Source organism: Siniperca chuatsi, linkage group LG13 (assembly GCF_020085105.1).
Source record: "Siniperca chuatsi isolate FFG_IHB_CAS linkage group LG13, ASM2008510v1, whole genome shotgun sequence".
Lineage (NCBI taxonomy): Eukaryota > Metazoa > Chordata > Actinopteri > Centrarchiformes > Sinipercidae > Siniperca > Siniperca chuatsi.
The window spans coordinates 18,695,327-18,716,299 of NC_058054.1; the positions used below are offsets into that span (position 1 = coordinate 18,695,327).

Sequence of the window (20,973 nt, forward strand, 5' to 3'; positions counted from 1 at the left end):
TATGCACCAATGGGGATTTATTGTGATGTACTGGGACATATCTGATTCATAACTGTACACTGAAATTAAACCCATTTGGATGTAATGTTCTAAATTAAAATTATTAAAGCCCATTGAGTCAGTGACAGTTGTCAGCTTTAAAGCTTTAAAAACTGTCAACTAGTGATAGAATAAATTCAGGTCTTAACTGCTCTGATTTCCTGTTTAGGAGACAGTTGAGTTTGTGAATAATGGCACTGTATCGTTATGAAGGCATAATGTAAATATTCTTTTTAGGGTGGATTTCCCCTTTAAACTCGTGCTGACAGCTGGCCCCGCCCCCGTCCAATAGCTCTGCTCCTATTGGTCGAGCGGAAGGTCAGCTGCTGCACCAAGGATGCACGTGCTGCTCCGCGCATTTCAAGATCAAGATGGCAGCCTCCGTATGTCGGTGCTACGAGGTTAGACAATCATTCATGTTCTCCATTGCAACTCTCACGTCTCCAGCAGATCCTTTGGTGAAGGGAATAGGCACACACGGCTTTGTAATGAGTCTTTGCGTGTTCAGTGATGTGGAGGGGATTTTATAGGGTGTTTTTTTATGCAGCTAGAGCGCGAGATGTCCATTAGAAAAAGGCCTTGTTGCATCAGACACACGGCAGGGTTATCAATGTTCTTGTTCACCTATCAACGTCTGAAATTAACATTTTGTTTTAGGCGTGTAGGTGGAAAGATGTCTGTGTCTGTGGGCTTAAAACTGGTACAATTTGGTTAAAAAGTGAGCCTTTTCGACCGCTACATGTAGACGGGTACTGACGCATCGTTTCAGTGACTAGTTGTCTGTGACCCTAAAGATTCTGTGACACTAGAGGGTCAACTTCTTGAAAAAGACTAACGGGATGACCAGATATCGTCATGTTAGATTTGGTGCTTTACAGACAGATGCTATTTTGTTGTCACTGCTATCAAAATTTGTTACCCTTTGTGATACTATGGGGGCACCATTTTAGGTAACACTCATAGAAATAGCATTTACAATTACAGTCACAGAAATGTTACCACTCACAATTAAATCTACTACCCATGGAGATAGACAGGTGACAAATTAAAGGAAAACCTGAATATATGAATTGAGAAGCATAACAAATACAGATGCTCCCAGACAGGTGTGTTGCATTAAATAACTAAGCATCATGTCAGCTGGGTTTTGGATCAAGATTTCAAGAGGAAAACATCTAAATGACTTTCAAAGGGCACAGATGAGCGGAGCTTCAGTAACAGAGACCATTCAGTGAATGTTACGGATCTCAATGCTCGTCCCCTACAGTGATGGCTCCGTTATACTGTGGGTGTCATGTTTCTGGCATGGTTTTGGTCCGCTTGTCGAGGGGTCGCTGAATGGTTTGATCTCAACCCAGTTGAACACTTATAGGTGATTTTGGACCAACCAGCGTGTTAGACAGTGCTCTCCACCACCGTCATCAGAACACCAAATGAGGGAATATATTTTGGAAGAATGGTTTCATCCCTCCAGTAGAGTCTACGCCAAGGAGCACTGAAGCTGTTCTCGAGGCCCGTGGTGGACCACTTTATGTTGTTTTTTCTTTTAATATGTCAACAATCTGTGTATGAAACCTGGCGAAGGTGTCTTAACATTACTAACCTGTTAAACATAACCCGGTTTTAGCAAGACACCTAGAAGCAAATGACCGCCCTGCAAATGACCAAAACAAGTAGGAAATGGGCTTCTTAAAAGTACCATCAAAACAACATGACTCCTGTCATTTTCCTGTTTTATATCCTTGCTCATTATTGTGGGGGCACGACTCATTAGTATCCCATTAACCACCTGTCACTCATACTCCATCCACTGCAGTGTTGGCAGAGTTGATGTTTATTTCTGACAGTGACTTTCTCTTCATTGCAGCTGGTTGGCAGACGTGCCCTGGCCCTCTGCTCCCGGCCTCTGGTCTCCTCAATGTGGAGAGGAGACGCCTACGGGTTACATGGGAGCCCAGCTGCAGCTGTGCAGGTACACACTGACAGCTCCCCTTCACCTTAAAATGACACATACTCATTGTCGATTACATCAAAGAAAATGATCAGTTGTTTGTTTAAGAATTCGTTTAAGTTAGGAAGTTGAAAATTGGTTTTACTTATCTGACTGCTTTGACCCATTTTTATAATTTTCTTCTTTCATGCTTGATAGTAAATGGACTCTGATTTATTCCTTCTTTCAGTTTCACAGACAGATAAAGAAGGACTTTCCAGTGGAAATATGTGAATGATCTGTTCACTTTTATCTATGCATCTGTCTGTCCAACTAAAGTCCTACTTTCTGTTTGTCTCATTAGGTGCGATATTCTTCAGGACGTAAAGGTTTCCTGGGAGAGTTTGTGGATGGCCTGCGTCAGGAGTTCAGTAAGAATCAGGAGATGAAAGACAACATAAAGAAGTTCAGAGAAGAGGCCAAGAGGCTTGAGGAGTCTGATGCTCTCCAACAGGCCCGAAAGAAATATGTAAGAACATTATTTGTTTTGTAGCCTCTGTGATTTTATATTAGACAGTGTCTCTTTGAGTCATGATGGATTGATTGATTGATTGATTTTTTTTTTTTTTTTTTGGTAAAATGTAATTGATCTGCATCATCAACCAGGATTTGCTTTACATTCTTTTTTTATTTTTTATTTCCTTCATTAGAAATCTATAGAGGCTGAGACAGTGAAGACTTCAGAGGTGTTTAAGAAGACCTTTGGCTCCCTGTCAGAGACCGTCAAGGAGGTAAGGTATCAGCACTTCATGTCTGAACATACTGTTTTCTCAAAATCGATACATATAGCCCTGTCGTACTGGAGTTATCATATCTGTGGTGGATAGTTCCAGTTTGTAAATTTTGCCCTTTTGTCTAATTATTTGCTAAGGATTTCCCCTATGTCTCAGTTACACTGTCAAATGTTTGATATTCCAGTGCAAAATGTATAAAAAAAAAAAAATACACAGCCTCAAATGGGAAAATAAAGATAAATCTTCTTGGTTTCTGGAAAAGTGACATACAGTATATTTAACCATTTTGACTGACTAATTGCATCTGTCTTTGTGTGTTTGTGTGTGTGCATGTATTGGCATTCTGGCCATAGGGTCTTGAGGAGGTAAGTCGTACTGACATCGGGAAGAAGATCAAGGAAGGTGTGGAGGAGGCAGCCAGGACAGCCATGCACTCTGCTGAGTCTGTCTCCAAAGGAGGAGAAAAACTGGGCAGAACCGGCGCATTCAAGGCCATCTCACAGGTCAGAAGAGAAAACATAATATCCAGAAGTTTCTAAGGTTTCACCCTCACAATGATAGCATCTCTGAAGGAGCATCTTGTAACATCTTCGTCTTTACATTGTTGTTGTCACCCAGCTACCTACCAAAGTCCATGGTTTGATACTTGCTGTGATTTTGAGTCACAATTTAGTATTTTTTGATACAGTGGGGAAAACAAAAATATTAACACTAAGCGGTGGTTCATGGGCCAAAATTCTTGCTGTACAAATGAAGTCACTCAAACATTTGCATAGGTCAGTATGTTCATGTGAGCTTTTTGAGCGTATGCTTAAGTGTAATGTAGCTGTTTCCAGAGAAATATAATTAACTGAGAAACTGCAGTGCTCTCAAGCAGTGGATGTCAGAGGGTCTTCTAGTTCTGGCTTGCCAGCCACATTAGCCTGAATAGCATGGTCAAACATTAAACAATTGTCACACTACCAAACCATTCGGGTGAAACAGTTATACAGTTCATGAACCCAACGTCCTGTACTGTACGGTTCAGTATGAATATATGTACTGTTATACCCCAGTTATAATAAAACTGTGTGTCATCTCTGTAGGGTGTGGAGACCATGAAGAAGGAGATAGATGTTGGTGATGCCGGCCCTTACAGAGCTCCCTCTCAGCTGAGGAAGAGAAGCGATTTCTCCTCCAGAGGAGCCGACAGCGACTCCAGAGTGTTCGAGGCCAATGAGTGAGTAACTGTTGGAACTCCAACCTGTTCTTCTTCTGTAAGGATCTTAACTTGGACAGTGTATGTTCCCTATTAATCCATAACCGCACTTGTTGTAAACATCTGTAATGATGGAAGTGATTTTCTTGTGTTTTGTGATGCAGAGAGGACATGGGTGTTGTTCTCCACAAGGATTCAAAGTGGTTCCAGCAGTGGAAGGACTTCAAGGACAATAACGCAGTTTTTAACAGTAAGAAAATCCTCTGGATTTATTATTTTAGATACTGTGGGATTAGTGTTATATAATAGATCACCCACAGTATGCACGTGTGTAATTTTCTTTAAAGGCAGCAGGTGGCACCAGATTCTAAACAGTAGATTGCATAATAAACCAATAGAGTTTAGATGTCAAGTGTTTTTCTTGACAGAGGCCCATGTCCCCTCTCTCACTCATATTTTTTTGTCAAACAATCTATCATCACCACAGTTTTTTTTCCCTTTTGTTTTCTACAGGGTTCTTTGAGATGAAGATGAAATATGATGAAAGTGACAATGCCCTCATCAGAGCGTCCAGAGCTGTGACTGACCGAGTTACTGACTTCCTCGGTAATGCTCCATCATAGCTGATATTGGTGTTGCAGATAGTTCTCATTGTCACCTCATTCTGAAATAATAGTTTAAGACCATGAAAGAAAAAAGTCTGCATTTATAGAGCAACACATTTCAAATTCACTGTGGAAGTAAGAACGTGCTAATCTATGTACAATATGACAGAATTATAACCTGAAATCTTGTGTCATTATTAAACTTTGGCCAATTTCAACAAGTAGTTTTAACAGAAGAAGTAGACATGGATACTTTTGCCCATTGCAACCATAAATAATAAAATAAATAAACTATTCATTTCCCAAATATAACATGCAGTTAAAGAAAATTGCTTTGTCCAGTGTAGAGAATGGTGTCATGGCCTTTACAGTGTCTTAAGTCCTGTTGTGATCCACTTGCACCATTACCGCTTCCAGTGAGTGGATGATCTCTTTGTTGTTGTTGCTGCTGTTGATGGAGTTGGTGTTTGTTTTCCAGGTGGTCTTTTCTCTAAGACAGAAATGTCCGAAGTACTGACAGAGATTGTGAAGGCAGACCCCACCTTTGACAAAGACTCTTTTCTCAAACAGTGTGAGAAAGATATCATCCCTAATATACTGGAGGTAAACAGACTCTTCTCTCTCTCTGTTTGTCCTTTAATCTGGCTGCTTCATTCACACTCTTCTCTTTGCTCAATACCTGGGGGTATCCACTAAGGAGGCTAAGAAAGGACTTATTGATGAAGGTCTTGCTTCATTAAATGTGAATTTATACTCCAGCTTAGATCAAATTCAGGAAATATATTTGCGACTTCTCCTGTTAGAATTTAATAAAGTCAGGCTTGAGCTGTTAGATTTTAAAGCAAGTTCTAAGCCAGCTGAGCAGCTAAAGACATAATTCAAATTATTGATGACAGGACACACTCAAAGCAATGTGTTGTGTCCTTCATGGTTACAGAAGACAGCTGATGATGATGATGTTTTATAAAAATTTCAAGCTTAAATAATGAAAAAAGGATGGCACTGAATGTGGTTAAATGAAATGAAGACCTGTTGTGATTTAGGCTACAAGACAAGACCTTACCATGCGACTGTATGGTAAAATGGTGTCTGTTTATATTTTTAAAACTGCCTCTGACAAGGTTTGACTGAAGCATAAGTTATTATATTACTATTATTATTATGGTGACTTATAGGTGACTTGGGAAATACCCTTCTGTTGTAAGCAATCATCAGTAACACAGTGTCACTGTCCTTTCTGCAGGCTATGATCCGTGGAGAGCTGGATGTATTAAAAGACTGGTGCTATGAAGCTGTAAGTTCAATGCTGCTGCCTATAAGTTTCATACCATATCAACTCTAATTTGCATTTCACCACCATCTCCCTATATACGCAAACATTTTGTAACTTGATGGAACATGGTGTAGCACTTTCCGTGTCTATTTGTCAATGTTTTGATGTGTTTACAAACATGCATAGTCACCTTTTTCAGAAAGAGAACCCTTGACAAACAAAGAATTACTATGTTATAGTATGTGTGAACCATAGACTGTATATAAAGATGGAGGAAGTGTCTCCACTTCCTCCCACTGTACAAAAATGAAGCCAAAATATCACGGCTACGGGAGCTGCCATCTTGCGCTGGTGACGTCATTTGGAGCCCGAGTCGGTGCAGTAGTGATCGGAGTTGGAGCTGCGGTCTCGAGGTCCTGCCCCCATACACCTGGCCGACTCAATCATGAGCCGGCCTCAGCTGTCAATCATGACGTGTAACCCCCTTTTATATAGCATCAAACTAATTAAAACCAAACTTATCAGAAAAACAAACACTTTAACACACATCAGCGAGATAAGAGCTACCTAAAATGACAGAAACCATCTTTGGGAAAAATGTATTTGACCTGTACTTTGAGTTTTTTAGTTTGGCTCATGTCCCATCCGCTGACATGGAGGGGGCGGGGTTTATGACATATACTGCTGCAGCCAGCCACCAGGAGCCGATTGAGATGTTTTGGCTTCACTTTTGGAGAGCTGTCGTTTCGTCCATCTTAATATCTCTATTCTCTCTAATCTCTAGTTTGTGAAGCGTCATGTTCATGTCAAATGTGTGTTTTCTTGTACCTGTCCTCAGACGTACAGTCAGCTGGCCCACCCCATCCAGCAGGCCAGAGCGCTGGGGCTGCTCTTCCAGTCTAAAATCCTTGACATTGATAACATAGATGTAAGTGCTTTCTCACGTGTACACACATAATGTGTAACAGCAAAATTTTCTGTTATCTTTTCTTCTTTTTTTCCTTCCCACTTTTCAGCTTTTTCCCTCTTAAGGAACATTCACTTCATTTACATGCACAAAAGCAGACATGAATTATTGTTTACATGTGGTTTAAGAAATCAGCCTGCTGCAGAAAGTGACGCTAACCTTTTTAAGTGTGTTCTTCTCATTTAATTAGTTTGCTCTCCCTGTGTTGCAGCTAGCGATGGGTAAGATGATGGAACAGGGCCCAGTGCTGATCATCACCTTCCAGGCTCAGGTCGTCATGGTGATCCGCAGCCCCAAAGGAGACATTGTGGAAGGAGATCCGGTCAGTAAACTCATAATTACTGCACCAGCATAGTGAACCTGATATAATCAGAGTCATTTCAAGGAGTTAAACAACTAAAATGGTTGAAATTAGATCAGCACTCTATAACACGTGTCGCAAACTGCTGACAGTGATAAATATCTGAATATTAACATATTGCATGTAGTCTGTCTAGCAAGTTGCATCATACATCCTCATCACAAGCCAAATCAGAAAGATGTTTAATGAGTTACGGTTGATCCCTGCTCTAGTTCTCAAATTTGAACTTAAGTCCCTCCCCATACTGTCTCCTCTGGACCGTCCCTCTGCTCTTCTTCTCCCTCAACAGGGGAAGGTGATGAGGATGATGTATGTTTGGGCGTTGTGTCGTGACCAAGAGGAGCTTAACCCCAACGCAGCCTGGAGACTCCTGGACATCTCCGCCTCCAGCACCGAGCAGGTCCTCTAGGAGGAGGAGGAGGAACGCAGGGGGAAAGGTGGATATGGGACACACAAACTGTGAAGAAGGGCAGAAGATACCAGGATGTGCCTGGAACACCTGCACGTACTGACTCACACATTAACATCTGAAGGCAGAGTGCACCCATGCTCCTGTGTTATGCCAGAGACTGTATTTGCACATACTCACATTTCCGATCGCTACCCAGAGGATTTATGTCCACATGTAATATATTCGTCCACTCTAAAGTGCAGAAATATACATGAACATAGAGATTAACTACCGGTAAATGATATGTCCATAGAAAACTGTGCATCCACCAATATGTGTGTGTAGTGTCTTACACTGGTTAGCTCAGTGTTTGGGTTTCCAGGTGGAGTGTGAATATTTACAATCATTTTCAAATGGATGGAACCAACTTTTTCACCAGCTGGCTAAAAGAGGAGCCTGTGCCATTTCCCTCATTGTTTCATCCAATGGTACAGTCCATCCATGCCGACCTGGCTAGATCCAAGAAGATCAGTGAAAAAACAAAAACAAAATGGACATAACGCCTGTGACTTTATCCGTTGGTCTCGAGAGGGACATTTGAAGCCAAAAATGGTTTAATGCTCACCACTGTCTTTGTCAAATAATGTAAACAGAACATTTAAATTTGTGCAGTGGAATGGGGCCTTGTTGCAGCAACTAACATAGATTGGGACAGCATGAGATTCCTTGTTAATCAAGGCAAACAGGTCCCATGCTTCAAGTTAAAGGGGCACATCACCAATTTTACACATGAATATCAGTTTACTTGTCACAAGGAGCCCACTCAGTCTGTGAAAACAGTTGTATGATGTCTTCTTTGGCTCTGGAGGGAGCTTAAAATAACCCCAATGATGTCATCAGAGTTACCTCGGATTGGGGCTCGAGAGTTAAAATTTTTATCAGAAAGCCTATCTAAAATGTATCTCTTGTGAGATGCCCAACTTTATGGAAGTGCAATACTAAATCACTGGAGTACAACTTTAATCACCATAAAAACACACATAAGAGAAGGTGACATTAACCATTGAGACACTTGTTTTTAGAGAGAAAATAGGCCAATTTACCATTGACCATTAAAAGAAATGCATCTTAAGGAATTATAGCATTGGCTTCAGTGGTTTTTGCTTGGTTCCTGCTGACTTTCACATCAGAAACTTATCAAAACTTAATACATGTACAAGTAAGATGAAGTTTAAACCATATAATATAGGATGTAATGATCTGTGTAGTCAGGGTCCATGCTGTCATGTGTACTGTAGCTCATAGCACCTGATACACTACAACCTGACAAACCACAAGCAGCTGGAGAAAACATATCCTGGTGTTTGTGTTTGCAGTACATTTGGAAAAACACAGCATATGTTTTCTCAAGTTACACTGCATTGGGCTCCTAGTCATTGTACTTTCTGTACACCCTCAATAAGAAGAAATGTATTGTATCTACAGCTCTTTACTCTTTGTAAATATAATAAATGTTGAGTACTGCTTCTTTGTAAGCTTTGGTGGGACCACATTCAAACATGTCATCATGACAGCTTTATTGTTTGAGGATCATTTGCCATCTCATGTTGCACATTTTTCAGCTGTTTGTCTTACTAAAATGTTTGGTTTGCTATTATGTATGCAGCTTTTCAAGGGGTTAGTGCTGAAGATGAAAACTTGAATAAGTACATTACTGTACTGATGTGTTGACAGCATAATATATACTGTGACCATGTAGGCCTCTGCTCACGTCACTGAAGATTGAACACATGATTGTACTGCAATTCTCTTTCCTAGACTGTTCACTTAATGTACAGAAACGTCCGTAACTTGTGAAGAGAAGTTGAGCTCCTGATGAATATCTTTATTGCCCAGATTATGCCACGAGAATTTGTATGTTTGACAATTGTCCTTCATGGCCAAAGCATGTGATGCGAGATGGTCTGTTACTAACTAGAATCCATGACTACCCCTGATGGTCGCACCTTGCTCAAGTAACATTTTCTTTGAGATATCGGTGTGAAGAATTTTTGTCGCTCCTGTGGGTGGAAAATAAAACCCATGAAATCAGGCAACGCTCACCATAAAATGTGCTCTTTCAAATATCAAACTCAATCAATAGGTGAGAGGACTCATTGATAAACATTTAAAATAAGCTGTGAAGGGAGAGACTGTTAGTGGAAAAACCTGTGGCAGTAAATCACTGGAATTCAGCCAGAGCCTACAGCTGCTCCACGGCAAAATCCGTCCCTAGACAATGATTCTTTGTTGTTTTTTGAGGCCTCACCTTTCATCTAGCATCTTTGTTGAGTTCACTCAACAGAGGACAAACCGTTTCCATGTTGGACACTTAATGAGCTTTGCTCTAATGCCACCATCACATGTCATCTTTGCACACAAAATACAAATATATATAAAAATAAAGATTGCCAAGATGCCTAAGGGGATAAATCTTTTGAGTTCACAATATAACCTTTCTTAGCATCACCGAAAGGAGAAACTTCATTGTTGCTCCACTACTCGTAAGGCTTGACAGATCACCACTATGTTTCTTCTATGCACCACTTTGATAGAGAGGCCACTAGCAGGACTTTACAGTGAGGGCACAAATATGCTCCAGCTATTAAAGATGTAAGAATTTTCCTTTGTCAGATTGAGATCTGTTAATGCGTAAGATTATTTTTGAATGGAATAAAGATAAATTCTAACAGCTCTTCAGATTGGAGTAGATTGGTTTACAACAAGTGACTACAGACCCAGCTTCCTAACTTGTTAGCATGTCTAAGAAATATATTGCGTCAACAATGGTTTAGGAAATGACAAGGTTTGCCTGAAAAATGACCCATTTGTTGCCACATTTTGCCACGATTATGAGAAATTCTCTGCACTCCATCCATCAACTACATTCATTATTTTATCTTTGAGTTGACCAAAGACAAATATATTCATGAGTTTTTCTGTTTTTATCCAGTAATATGTCTGTCTGCAGAATAAAGAGTGCTGTATTATGATTTGCTTCGTCCAAGCTTTCTTAGAGTCAGCAGCTTTGAACGCATTGTGTGTGTTTGTGCTCACAAGAGAAAATTAAACTCTGCAAGTTGTGTGTGTGTGTGTGTGTCCTTTGTTTTCTCATTTCAAAACTGACATGCTTTGATAGATGTCCATGGATCTGGCCATTGACACTGTTTGATAAACCTATGGATTTGGTAGTATAGGGATGATAGATCAGGCTTTAAATAAGGCGTGCCTGTAGATTCACACACAGGGCCAATATACAGGGGACCTCATCCCACAGCTGTCTGCTGTGATGAACGAGTAGGGACGTCCTTATACTAACTAACCTCCTTTGGTCCTCCAAAGTCTACTCACTTCTCTTGACTGCGACTGAAACCTACCAAGAGTTGCTGCCTCTGTGTGAACAAACATAAGCTCTTGAAGCTAAATGAAAGTTAATCCTTGCCAATTAATGGTATCATTATCAAATTTCTACAACACATTTTCACATACAGTTTAGTTCCTTTTAATGTGCAGCACAAGTTAACAGTAAAACCATTTAAATCACAGGATACAGTAAGCGCATCCTTCTGGAAAAAGTCCATGTTTTGTCCCCTGAGCAATGAGCACTCTTATTGTATTTGAATGAATGGGGTTGGATGCACCAACACAACAGCCTGGAATCAGAAAAGGCCTTGGAGGCAGTGCAGTGCTTTCCTTTATCTACTTGTCTAGTTATTACAGTACCTTCTTGGTGGCACACTACCATGTACTGTATACACCAAGCTGTTCTCTAGTCTACATAATAAAAAGGCTTTCAGTGTAGTGTATGCAGCTTTGGCAGACCATTATGTAAGCAGATATTATACAGTGTTTAAAGGTCATAAAACTCATAGTGCTTTTTTTGATACTTTCATTTACCTTTGTGGTTGTTTTGGTTTGAAATAATGGGGTTTGATGAAAAGCAACATGCTTTTAGAACGCAGTTTGTGATTTAATTTCCCTAGCAAAATAAACAACATTTAAAGGAGTCGCTCAGTCCTGAGGAAGAAACGCGACAGTAGTCTGAATAAACAGGAAAACCTTTATTGTTCTAAGCATACTGCACACATTTAGGGGTTGCTGCACTACTCTTGTTTTTTGTTTTTTTTTAGCTATGCACAAACTCAACTTTTAAGTATAGGGCAATAATTGCTTACAAATATGTGATTGGTACCACTATCAAAATCTTGCTTGTGAAATATATTGATCGGGTGTGTTTGTACAGTATTGTAAGGCATAATTCAGCATTTTAGGAAACATGCTTATCCGTCACCGTGAGGTTGCCAGACAAACAGCAGAGACTCCAGGAAGTCACTGCACCCGGCCATGAAATAGTCCAACACATTAACCCTCGTAAAACCACAACTTGTTGTTTTTACACATGGGTCTTTGTCTTTTAAACAAACCAGATATAATGTGTTAATTAGTGAGCTTTAGTTGTTAGTTGCTGTTAGGCTGATTTTGTTTTTACCTTTGGGCAGAGTTAGGCTAGCTGTCTCCCCCTGATTCCAGTCTCTGTGCTAAGCTAAGCTAACTGGCTGCTGTCTCCAGCAACATATTTAGCATACAGAAATGAGAGTAAAATCGATCTTCTCATCTACCTCTCTGCAAGAAAGCAAATATGTGTATTTCCCAAAATGCCGAACTATTCCTGTAAATATAAATATCATCTGTTTAATGATAATTACTAGACAATTTTGAACAGAAAAGGTTAATATATAACTTTCTGTGCTTTGTAAAAACTGTTATGTAATGACTGATCACAATATATCAACTGATTTGAATTTATTGAAATTTTGTTTACTTGCCAGTAGGTCAGTGACTTCTTTCACTCTGTCTTGTTTCATCTTGTTTCATATTGACACTAATTCCTCGGGAACTCCTCAAACAAAAGAGACTGACCTTGGTACAGTTATCACAAGAGATTAATTACCATCATTGACAGCATGAACAAAGTAATATTCACATTGTTGGGCACAGTTTGTGGAGAGACACTTGTGATCATTTGGAAAGTCCATAAACTGTAGGTGGAACCCCAGAATAGTCATCCCCCCCTGAGCTGAGCCTATCAGGCATCACTTACTGCCAAGCTGTGTACTTTCCCCAATGAGTTGTACCAACCATCTTTAGGTTTAGACTATAAAAGATCAAGTTTAGGGTTTGGGCCCCGGTTAAGATAAGTGTCTGCCAATCTTGGCGTAGGAGGTGAGATGTGTCTGCAGAAGAGCTGCCTAAAAGGACAGAGTAAGGGCAGCAAAACTTCAAGTCCCCCACAAGCCAGTCTTCACATGGGTCAAGGTTTTACTTACCTAGACTCACCGGCTGTCATGGGGTCCAGATATCCTGTAGCGGTGATCTGCTCCCTGAGCCACAGCTTGACCTCCCCGGTGTACCATCTGTAACTGTGAGGAAAGCAACGGAAATGTTAAATTACATAACCTTGTAGACTGGAGACCCCAGTGGGCGGCCTGCTGGAGCACTGCTCGGTGTGATTTGATTATGAGCCCCTTCAGGACAGTGTTACAATCCACTGACTATTAATTAAACCTACAGGGAGATCCCATGCGGCCTCTGGCAGGGGAGATGTAGATGTGTACGGACTGCGGTCTGTCCCAGTGTTTGTACAGTTTTAATTGTGTCAATTAATTACTTCTCACAGTGAGTGTCTGCAGCTTAGCCACAGGCGCAATCAGGTTGCTCCACTTGTTTTGTTCCACATCTTGATCATGTCATTTCTTGCAGTTCAGCAAAACAATGCAGTCATGATGTAACTAAGTCATCTTATGCAACCTACAATAAGTGTAATAATAAGTCTTTCTCCAAGCAATCTATAGGACTTCCTTTGTAAACTTTATCAATTTGTACTGAAAATGTACTAATGTACTAAAAATAGTGACGTCATGAGTCAAATTCCCCCCAACCCGACCCAAAGGCACCAATAATACTGTGTAAAAACTCGAAAATGTCTTATTTTTGGGAGCTTTTAATAGTTGCCTGTGGTTTATTTTCTGCAAGTTTTATTTATTATGTCTCAGAACGTTGTCTCTGTTTACTGTATAAGCCTATTATTATTATTACCAGATTACACAGTTCTTTCAAGGAAACCTTCTAGAAAATGATGGACCCTTAAAACAAAGCGTTGTCGTTTTATTCCGTCTAATTTAGTGTTTCAAAGGAAGCCATCTATACGCTTCCAGGAATAACATTCTGGTGGAAAAAATACTGGGTCTAGAAATACTGGAATCAGCCTAAAAATGGTTGCTAAAACTCCCGAATTCCCAGACAAAAATACAGAGGACCTCAATGTCCCTAGTTGTACTTACGGCCCCTCTATAATGTCATTGCTGTGGCCTCATCACATTTGTCTTTTAATAGGCTATCTCTTTCACCATACTCTTATGATCGAAGCCTCACGGGAATAAAGATATATTCAAATCAAGTCAATTTTATTTACATAACCCAAAATGACAAATTTGTCTCAGATTTGTACAACATATGACACCCTCTTTCCCCAGAGCCTCGATTCGGATAGGAAAACCCGTACAAAAAAACTTGAAAAGGAAGTGAGAAGTAGTTATAAGCGACGTTTTTACCTTTATGGTCTTTTTATTTTCCTCCGCACCTGTCACCGGTCATCCGCAACGACGTTCAAAAGTTGATTTTTATTCGTATAGGATCATTTTAAGAAAATGGGAGTCTTATTATTTTGCAGTAAACAACAATAAACCTGATCAAACTCATTGGCACTATGTCTGTGCCATATTGGCTGCATGGCTACAGTGCCCCCCCCCCACCGCAGTCCTCTTACAAAATGCAGGAGCCACACGCGGCTTAACTCATCCAAACGAAAACATTATATGTGCCTATACAGGGACAGTCATAAGTGGGCAGGGAGGGAGGCGGGGCGGATCCCACAAACTGAGCGGATTTAAAGCTCCTGACGAAGCAGAGGAGGAGATGCAGGACGTGACAGAGTTCAGACCTGAAGCGAGCCCGGAGCTGTCTGCGGTGCTGAACAGCTGCTGCTGCAGGATCATCGCCACACCGTGTTTCTGACCACATGTCCTCAGCTGTGATACCAGCCGGAAAGTAAGTTCCCTAATCTGATCGTCCTCCAGTTTGTCACTGGAATGATGGAATGATTTGTTTGTCATAAGTGAACTTTTGTATGTAAGAGTCAGTGTGGAGCTGTGAGTGTCATGTCATGGATGGCCATGGGGTTACTTTATGAATCACACTTTTACAAGTTGTCTTATGCAGGCTGTAACTTTGTTACATTGGAATCACAAATTCAATGTTTTAAAAGAAAGAAAAATATGTAATGTGTCCCTTATTTATACAGGCGTGATCCAGTTACCTGTCCTTCTACCATGTCATACAATGGAGACAGCATCACAATAAACCAGGCAATATTAATGTTAAAAGTTAGTCCATGCCATTGTGCTGCCTTTCACAGATTGATAAGGCACCAACATGTATACTGCACTCATGGTATCAGGGCGGAGTTAATTCTATGTTCTTGGAAACCTTAACAATACAAAAGTAGATTCACCCACGGCTCTCGCTGCATGATGTTCGTCTTATGTCACAATTCAGTGAAGTAGTTTAAGTTTTAAAAGGAGATAAATAATCTGCTTCTTCTTACTTTCTTTCAAGAGAAGTTGTAAATGGCCTGTCTTTGAATCTTTGAACTAATTGAATTTATTTCTGTGATGAAGAAATTTCATTGCTTTTTACCAGAAGAACAAACATCAAACTACAGAAAGTCTTTGGGGTGATATATTCAGAGATCACTACCAGCAGGGATAAAAGAAAGGTGGAGACAACAGTGCTGTGTACACTGAAGTGTTTCATGAGGCTGTTCATCTAACATTTGTAGATGCCATACAATCAGAAACGTTACATGACAGAGATATTTGGCTTTGTTTATTCTGGCAGTCATACATTCAGGGTTTACTTTAGACAACATCATTTCACCCTTTTTATTTGGAGAAGTCCTTGACATTTTCAAAGCTGCTGTCATAATCCACAGGTATAAATGGGAGGTATTACAGGTATTACAGCTACGAGGGACGCCATATGTCACTGCATGTGCTCTGTCGTCAGAAATCATTGGCAGGGCTGCTTGAGGCTTTTGTAAAGCTTCTTTTTACCTTATTTTATTGCTGTTTTTAAACCTAAAACTGCGATTCTGTGACAATCGTCCATATTTTACTTCCAACCTGGGGTCCAGAACAGTTAAAAGTCAGTTTTTTTTCTGTATGTTTAAATCAGATGTGGTGAGGCACCACAGTGTGATCTATCTGTTGCTTAGGAACCAAAGCAGGCATCTCATGAGCCATGAAATTGATGTTGCACATTCTTTTATATTCTTTAAAGCTGTATTTGTTTTGCTTCTCAATGTGACTGGGTTTCCATCCTCGTCCTCGGCTCTGTGGTGTTTGTATGTCATTATGACCTTGGGGAACCTGCAGAGTTTTCGAATGACCTGAAAACATACAGTGGTTTTGCTGGTCACCTTTTGAAACCCTCATCTTCAACGGACCCACATATCTGCTGAGTTGGCTTGTGAGAAAGAACAACTAGACAAATTTGAGACATAAAAAATGTGTTTTGTTTGACTTCTTGACTTGTGAGGAAGGTGGTTCATGGGATAAAAAATGTAGGATGGAGCTTAATTAATGTAACCCTCCCCTACCTACCACTGCACATTCTGCCAATGTAGCATAAAGTAAACTGTCAAGTAGAGTTGCAGTGGCTAGCAGAAATGTTGGCTTTGTTGCGTAACTCTCTATAACTATATTTTGACTGGGCAGACCCAGCAAAAGGATTTAAGAGGAAACAAATCTCAGTTAACTTTTAAATCCAGTCTTGTATCGTTTCCTTTCATGATGTCTGGCAGTTGATAAAAAACATTCACATCCTAAAACTACAAAAATCATTTGTGAAGTAAAGGTTATGTATGTCTTTAATGGAAAATGTGATATTATTATTATTATTATTATTATTAGTTGTAGAAGTAATTAAACTACAGCAACTGATATTTTCCAGCTTTCATTAGCAGCCTGTGCAGCAGAGTGGTTTGCACTTACTGACTTTGACTAATGTGTTGTCGTGTTGTGTAAACTTCATGGCTCTCTATTGTCTATTGATGCTTCATTTGGCTTCCTTCTGTACATGCAGCTACCTGAACTGTCCGGCCTGATGTAACCACAGGCCATTTGATAATTGATTCTGAGGCAGACAGTTTCTTTCATTATATCTTCAAGTCTCCTATTTAAGCTTCGCTGTGCCCTTTAGTCCCATCATCCGGACAGCAGGGGAGCTATCAACGTGTCTTTGTGAGGACCGGCGGGGTGGTAAAGAGGGAGACGAAGACTCCTGGAATAGAATCTGCTGACTGGGGAGTGCACCTACAGCAGGAAATGTCTCTCCACTCCACAGCCCATTAAAGAGGTTACAGAGAGTGTTTCTGTGCAAGAGTGCAGCAACTCTCTAACAGATTTCTCCACATTTTTCTCTTCCGTCATCAGTGTCTGATTTATTTCTCTTGTACTATGCTGGACCAGAGTTCAGGAGAGTGGTAGTGCTTCTGCTTTGTCTCAGCTATTTTTCTCACGAGAAAGATTAGAAGATTGGACAGGGTGTGTAACAACAGTTTTAAAGTGAGACTTTTTCACTTGTAAGTTGTGCTGGCAGGGGCCCCCTGAAAACACTCGGAGCCCTAAAACAGTAAAAATCTATAATCCTTGACATGTTCCAAGGCCCCTGTCGAGCTCTGACCCCCCCTGAATCAATCCAACTTTTCCCTCCATTCAACACCTCTGCATGCTGGAAACTCATTCACTCATGTTGTGTTTTTTCTTTGCTTTCATTCTCGTAGGTATCTTGATGAGCGAATTCCCACATGAAGAGGTTCCTGGTGACTCCGGATGAAGATGAAGATATAAAAATAGAAGCTCTTTCAGTAAATCAACAACTCATTGCAACACGGCCAAACCATTCAAGTGATTGAATACAAAAACGTTCTCTGAAGCACCACAACACGGATCATTTACAGCCTGAAGGCACTTTGATAGATCTATGGAACATCTTCAGCCACTTGATTGAGATTTATACTTAATCACAATAAATGCCCCTCTAGGGCTGCTATTGGATGACACTTAAAATATCGACACACTGAGGACCGTGCAGATGGTTTGAAGGTGAAGTAGTGACCTCAGCTTTTGTGTTGTGAGCTTCTCTTGAGAGCAAGTGAGTCTATGTGGGAGAAAGAAAGCGGGACACCTGGACACCAGCCAGTTAAATCTAATTAAACCTCACTGAGCATGCCTCAGCTTGCTGTTCGGCTCACCAGAGGGCTTATTAATTTGCACTGCTGATTTGCCCCGTGTTATTTCTGCTGGAACTAACAAATTTCTTTGCCCTATGTGCTTGTGGGAAACGCTGTTGTTGAGTTCAATCTGTTGACATCTGCCAGATTTCACTATGTGATCTCCCTCCGGCTTTAGAATTCACACTCAAAAACAAAGATGACCCTGCAGAGCCACGCCATTCCTCATAGCTTCTGACTGCAAAATAAAACTTTAAAAGTGAACGATTTCTACCTTCAAAACATTCCCTCACTTCCAAGATGAGTGACACCAACTACTGGGTTGTGGACTATGAGCTCTCCTCTCCTGCTCCGCCCGGGTTCCCCAGGGGCCCGACGATGCTACAGCCCATGGCAGGGCACCCCGAGCAGGGAACGGCCCTGTGTTTCGTTGGCCTCCTCGTGCTGCTGCTGCTCTTTCTGCTTGTTCGCTGCGTCCGTATCTTGTTAGATCCCTACAGCAGCATGCCGGCATCATCATGGACGGACCATAAGGAGGGGCTGGACAGAGGGCAGTTTGATTATGCACTAGTGTAAAGACGAGGCGAGATCGGGAGATGAGGAGAGTGATGTGTAAAGGTTCTTTTGAGGGACTTTTGATTGATGAGGTTTTTTGCATGCCCTGCTAAAAGCTTCTATTTCCAGAGTTTCAGCTCCTGAAAATGAAAGAAACTGCAGTATGTTACAGTATATTAGGTTGGGGTAATCCAAGCTGTCAAGATAACAGCATAAAAACCATTAAACAGTACCTGTATACGGATTAAATGCAGCAGGGCAGAGAGAAAAGGAGCAGACACACCAGAAGTCCTGCATCCATTTTAATTTACAATAATTAGTATTATTGGAGACTTATGATGTTACACTGCAGGGTTTAGAGTGACAAACACTGCAGGAAGACTGCGATCAGTATCGCAGCATTACATTTATCATGTCATTTTGTAATTCTATAATGTTTTTTCAAATCCCAGGGCTGAATTATAAATAGAGAGCAGAGCTGCTGCAAGAGAGGTCCTGATTGAATAAAAGAGAAATTAAATTAGTTTAGGGCAGACATAGAAGTCATTTAAAGAGAATTGATATGTGCTGTTACTGAAGATTTAGAGACAAGACTGCCAACTTTATGTGTTGATTAAATGTTAAAAATGTCCTCTGCAGCTTTTGTTTTGGAGCTTTTTTTGGAAGTGCAGCTGAACCAAACATTTAGAAGATGTCATAGTTTCTCTGGAACTGGAAACCTTTTTTTAAATTTATGTTTAATGTAAACCATGCTGGATACTGTGAGGCATTTCTACCGCCTCTAAGATGATCCTCAGGTAAAATTAACCAACACCTCTATAATTTGAGGGAATCACTTAAATTGCCTCCTGAAATTGAGCTTTAGCTGCTTTTTGTATCACACTATTTTCTTTAAAATTCACTAAATGTCCTAAATTTTAATCTTATCCCATTATAAAAGCTTAAGTTTATAATACATAACAGTTAATACAACATATTTTATTTGGCTTTGTGCAATTTCATGTCGCCATCCCTTTAAGAGGCTTATGAAGCTCAGTGCGGACGGTCACAGCGCTGACTGAATATGTGTCATGTAAAGTTATGATTATGAAATGCATGTACACCAATTTCCTCCGCCTAATCCTTTTTGCCTTTAGGCCCCGTCCAGTGCACCAGCCAAATCTGTTCAACAGTGCCTGTAGGAATATGAGAAAAGCTAAAATCATTCAATCAATCATCAATTTCATACTAATGATGTTACTGCTCCTTTTGCCACTTGTTTTGTAGTATTGTTTCTGCCGTTGTTATAAGTCCTTTGAAATGTGGCTATGAAGGCTCTTTATAAACAAAGTTTAGTAATGATATTTTACTGATTTGTTAAAAAGTTGATTTGTTTCCTTAAAGATGACCAAAAGACTGTTTATTAATACCAAACTATTGTACATGGTCCAACTTCCTGGATGTAGACTCTTGCTTGTAAAAATTAGATATTTTCCTAATGTTTCTTTAAAGTGGCACACTTTTTTAATGAAATAAAAGCTTTTGTCTTGATTTTAGGCAGTTTCATTACTTTACAGACCTGCAGTACACACACAAACACAGCACCTGCAAATACAAACACACAGAAACATTTACTTGAGCAAAGGGTGTCCTCACTGCTGCCCTAAAATCAATATTAGCAAGATTTAGAGCAAATGAAATAAATCCAATAATCAATTGGAGGCTTGTAAAGAGACACAGTCAGTTAATTTACAAGGATCAGCCCTCACAGAGTCAGACTTCCCCCCAGATGAAATATATCCCTACACTGAGTGACCTTCATCACAGCACTCTGCTTGTTTGGACGAGAGAAACAAACATACATAAGAGCAAATGTCACTATCAGTGCTAGGGTTTTCAAAAGATCAACATCAGTCATCACAATAAGAAGAGCAAAAGTACTTGGGACTCATTTAAAAAACCTCAGTCTGTAAGCACTTTCACTCAGGAACTTAAGGAAGAGACTCTTGCACCATGATGCAAGGAAAGGAGCGAGGAAAGAACTCGAGGATGTAGAAACTGAGAAATGAGAAAGGCCTTATGCCATCTGGTTAGCTGTGACCTCCTCTGGATACTTTGAGAACTACAAGTGCGAGTCCATTGATCACTGTGGGATCAATCAGTGCTCAAATGTGCTTCTACACTAAGAGCATAATATGTAATATGTAATCCTTTACTTAAAAGTCATTCTGCTGGCTAAATGATGAACTATATATGTAGAGTCCATTTCCACAGCACATTCATCTGAGAGTTGTTCTGATATTGTCTTATATTAGCTACTGCAGAGTATTTTATTACTTCAACATAAACATCAACACACATTTTAGCCATGCCAACAGCATCACGAGGATTGACATCTGTGGTTTTGAGTGAAATGTCTCAACAACTATTGGAGGGATGGTCATTAAATTTGGTCCAGACAGTCATGTCCCCCTCGGGATGAACTGTAATA

The 20,973-nt window shown here is 40.3% G+C and overlaps 2 protein-coding genes across 3 annotated transcripts; both read left to right on the forward strand.

Moving 5' to 3' along the window:
* The first annotated feature begins 297 nt into the window (after positions 1-297).
* Positions 298-10,682, forward strand: LOC122886661 (mitochondrial import inner membrane translocase subunit TIM44-like). 2 transcript variants are annotated; one of them, XM_044219127.1, is made up of 13 exons: positions 298-440; positions 1,907-2,011; positions 2,334-2,498; positions 2,680-2,760; positions 3,117-3,266; positions 3,849-3,982; positions 4,126-4,211; positions 4,475-4,567; positions 5,045-5,169; positions 5,810-5,860; positions 6,678-6,767; positions 7,018-7,128; positions 7,457-10,682. In XM_044219127.1, the coding sequence occupies exons 1-13, from the start codon at positions 411-413 to the stop codon at positions 7,574-7,576; spliced, it is 1,341 nt and encodes a 446-aa protein (XP_044075062.1). In that variant the 5' UTR covers positions 298-410; the 3' UTR covers positions 7,577-10,682. The 2 variants fall into 2 exon arrangements, with proteins under 2 accessions (XP_044075062.1, XP_044075061.1); XM_044219126.1 differs by having other exon boundaries at positions 396-497.
* Positions 10,683-14,565: 3,883 nt separating this feature from the next.
* On the forward strand, positions 14,566-20,033 carry LOC122887341 (cortexin-1-like). Its single transcript, XM_044220438.1, has 2 exons — positions 14,566-14,704; positions 17,499-20,033. The coding sequence occupies exon 2, from the start codon at positions 18,249-18,251 to the stop codon at positions 18,522-18,524; it is 276 nt and encodes a 91-aa protein (XP_044076373.1). The 5' UTR covers positions 14,566-14,704; positions 17,499-18,248; the 3' UTR covers positions 18,525-20,033.
* The last annotated feature ends 940 nt before the right edge of the window (positions 20,034-20,973 follow it).